Source organism: Erythranthe guttata, chromosome 11 (assembly GCF_056151865.1).
Source record: "Erythranthe guttata isolate IM_541 chromosome 11, IM_541, whole genome shotgun sequence".
Lineage (NCBI taxonomy): Eukaryota > Viridiplantae > Streptophyta > Magnoliopsida > Lamiales > Phrymaceae > Erythranthe > Erythranthe guttata.
This window is the reverse complement of record NC_142543.1, coordinates 18703053-18706697: the sequence shown is the minus strand read 5'-3', so window position 1 is coordinate 18706697 and position 3645 is coordinate 18703053. Positions and strand designations below refer to the sequence as shown.

The 3645-nt window shown below is 40.7% G+C and overlaps 1 protein-coding gene across 1 annotated transcript; it reads right to left on the bottom strand.

Annotated features, from left to right (window-relative positions):
- Nucleotides 1-1844: 1844 nt before the first annotated feature.
- LOC105960929 (uncharacterized) lies at nucleotides 1845-3645 on the bottom strand. The gene is made up of 2 exons (XM_088825466.1): nucleotides 2954-3645; nucleotides 1845-2821 (listed from the first exon to the last, which is right to left on the bottom strand). Exons 1-2 carry the CDS (start codon nucleotides 3500-3502, stop codon nucleotides 2078-2080), a joined length of 1293 nt encoding a protein of 430 aa, XP_088681592.1. The 5' UTR covers nucleotides 3503-3645; the 3' UTR covers nucleotides 1845-2077.

Sequence of the window (3645 nt, the reverse complement as noted above, 5' to 3'; positions counted from 1 at the left end):
CCCATGCCCGGACTTGTATATCGGAACATGATTATGCTTCCCGTATATTACTCTGACCTCTCATCTATCATCCCATCGTAGCTCTCCGACAATTTGAAAACCACAGTCTATTTTTTTGCTACCGGTCCTTCTCGGGCGCGCGTCTGGGTTAGTTGATGGACATTCTCGTTTTCCCCCGTATAGGTCACAAGTCAAAAAAATCTTTTTTTTAGGACTGCTTCTTTTTACTATTTTCACAAAAGACCTCTTGCAACGAACCTCACCCAAACCACTACCTCATCCTTCGAGTCAAACAACTGAGTAGTGGTAAAATAATCGGTATGATCAACTTCAATTGTAGACGTATCGTCCTGAAAAAAACGTAAAAAAATTGATTTAAACAAAAAAAAAAAAAGGGTTTAAAACCCAAAAGCCCAACTCGGGCGCCCGACGGTGCAGTGCACGCCCATGTTGGGCGTGCAGTTGGCCTACAAACGCCCATAATGGGCGTGTAACAGCCAACTGCACGCCCAACATGGGCGTGCACTGCACTGTCGGGCGCCCGAGATGGGCTTTTGAATGTTTAGCCCATTTTTTTCGATCGAAAAGACGGAATTTTTACCTCGCTGTGTCCGCTATCCAGATCTTCATCCGATGAACTCATTTATGTTCGTATATCACACCAATAAGAATGATTTGTGAAGAAATCTTCTTGAGAGCGATTTTTTTTAGAGAGAGAGAGAGTCTTTGAACGGTAAATAGCAATTTTCAAACGGTAAAAAGCAAATCCCATAATTAAACGTCATAGCTCAAATATATCATTTTTTTATTGATTAAAGTTGAATTAAAATCGTTAAATTAATTTCATTTTTTTGTATGTTGTTGTTTTTAAATTTATTTAGTTGAATATGGTATGGTTAATATTTATGGGCGAATGACAAATAGGTCCATGACCAGGGACTTAAATGCACATAAGTCCAGATAAAAAACAGGCTTGCAATATACCCATCTTATGTCTTTTGTTTACAATACCCTCCATGATATAAATTTTATCAATTCCATCCATTATACTCTCTAACTTCAACAATATTATACATTGACCCCGGATTTGAACAAATATATCACATTAACCCTCATTTTCATAAAAACAAAAATTCAGAAAATGTTTTTTTTTCCGGCATGATTTTTTTTTTTTCTGAATTTTTTTTTCTGACCGGTCTCCGTCGTTGACCTTTTTTTTTGAAACTTTTTTTGTCTCTCTAAATTATTGTGTTAACTTTTTTTTTTTTTTTTTTTTTGGTTTTTTTAGGCAAATAACGACCACCCCTGAGTTATGGTCACATTACGAAAACCCTCCTCCTGTTTGGGTAATTACAGCCACTCCCTCAACTATGTATTATCTTACAAAAAGACTCATCTTAAGCTAAATTTAAGGATGTTACTTCGGTAAAATCGAACCAAAATTTTGGTACGCTAACATTTCACTCCGTTTACCGAACTAAATATACGATTTGGTTCGGTAAATAACCGAATTACATAAATTTTATGTAAAATATTTAAAAGGAGGGGTGCTGTAATTACCCAAACAAGAGGGGGTTTTCGTAATTTAGCCATCCCTCAGGGGATGGCCGTAATTTGCCCTTTTTTTAATAATTATTTAAACGGGAGATGTGGCGTTTTTGCAATTTCAAAGTTTAGATCAAGCGGATGTCTAACAACTAACAACGAGAGCCACATGGAGACAATTTTTCAAGCACAAAACCAAAGGAAAAAATCGATGCAATCAAAAGTAGAAAGGAGTAAAGTGATACAAAACCTAAGTAAAGGGGGAAAAGTAAAATTTACCCTTTTTTTCCCACACAATAGCCACTAAACAAATATTATAGCATCAAAACAAACACTCCACCACAACATTGATGAATTTCAAATGTTAATACAATGAAACCTAAGTAAGAAAAACATACAACATAAATGCAAACCTAAAAACAAGAAAACCTAAATGCAACACACATCCAATTCCAAATCCACTAAATTTAAATTCAATTCAACCCCCCCAAAAAAGAAAAAAACAAGTCACAAACAACCTTAAAATGTCATTTTAGTTTCGCTCTCTCGTCACTCGAGTCGCACCTCTCTTTTCCATCTTCGCAGGCAGCGGGGCAGAAAACACGAACTCATCAGTTTCCTCATTTTCATACCTCTTCCTCTCAAAATTACCTCCACTAGTCGAATAAATTCGCGATTCTTTTTCGCCGTCATTTTCCAATTGATCTTCATCTTCATCATCATCTTCTTCTTCTTCCTCATCTTTAGAAGATACTCCAATTTCTTCAACTTCTCGACTAAAATCTTCATCTTCAGCATCAACCGAACTATCCCTATCATTGCTCTCGTCGCAATAATCTTCAAGAACCGGCTCACGGGCTTTCCTCAATACCCTATAAACCTTGCCATTCTCCGCAAAGCTGACATTTTTCTTCACTTCCGGGTGGACCCCACCGCGCTGCTTCAGCAACCCCGGGCAATTTCTTGTAATAAACTCGTTACTAGGTTTTTCGATGACTTCGCCTTGCGCTGCCTCTTCTTCTTCATTGAGCTCCTCGGCTAGTTTATCGATTCTTGAAGCCAGAGCCTTCAGTTTCTCCATTTGAACTCTTTTTTGTCCTCCGTGTTTCACATTGTCCGTTTTTCTTACGCTATCGGAAACAATAGATTTGACATTCACCCCTCTCGCGAGTGAAAGCCCCCTCCTTTGTACATAAACCCCATCGATAAAATCGAAGAATCTATTCAAATCTCTGCTCACAGAAGCTTTACCATTTCTAATCATCGGATCTCCACCCTACAAATCATGATCACAATTAAATTAATCTCGTAAGATAACAACATTAAAGAAAAATGCAAATGTTATATATTTTAGGCACAAGACTCTGTTTTTCTTCTTTTTTCTTTTTTTTTTTTCTTTTTTTTTTACCTTGATGGTGTCGAGTTTGAGAAGCAGGTCCATGGCTTTGTGGTAAACGACGTCGTAATTGAAAAGGGGTTTCTCAGAAATAGAGGATTTGAGAATCCCGAGTGTTGACTTGATGGAAGCTAGGTCTTTGAGATGGCGGAGGGTTACCGATCTGCGCAGAAGGAAGGATCTGAAATGGGTCTGAATGGTGCGAGCGGCGGCGTCGCGGAGGGAATGGAAGGAGGAGGAGTGGGAGGAGCGACGGCCGAGGGCGGACTCGAGGGCGGCGATGCGGCGGAGGAGGGAGGAGACGGCGGGGTAGGTTCGAATTTCTTCTTGGAAATAGTGGTTTTGGTGCTGGGGTGGATTTGGGAGGTGGGGTATGGGTGAATGGGGGTGGGGCTGATGGGGAGGGTGGTGGGGGTGGGGGTGGGGGTGGGGGTGGGGGTGGGGGTCCGGTGGATGGGGGTGGAGGCAAGGAGTGTAGGATGGGGAGTAACAGTGGCAGTGACAGTAGGTGGGATTGGCGGCGGCGGGGGGGTGGTGACACGGGTGGTGGTGAGCGGCCATTTTGGTTGTGGTCGATCGGAATCTTTTGCAGCGGTGATCTGGATTTTGGTGGCGATGATAGGAGGAAACAAGGGTTTTGAATTTTGATGAGATGTTGTTTTATTCCGAGTGACGATTTTACTAACCCAGATTAGATATTGACA

Coding starts and splice junctions, on each gene's coding strand:
- LOC105960929 (XM_088825466.1), bottom strand. CDS start 3,502: ATGGCCGCTCACCACCACCCGTGTCACCACCCCCCCGCCGCCGCCAAT. Junction 2,822..2,953: donor TCAAACTCGACACCATCAAG/GTAAAAAAAAAA, acceptor CATGATTTGTAG/GGTGGAGATCCGATGATTAG.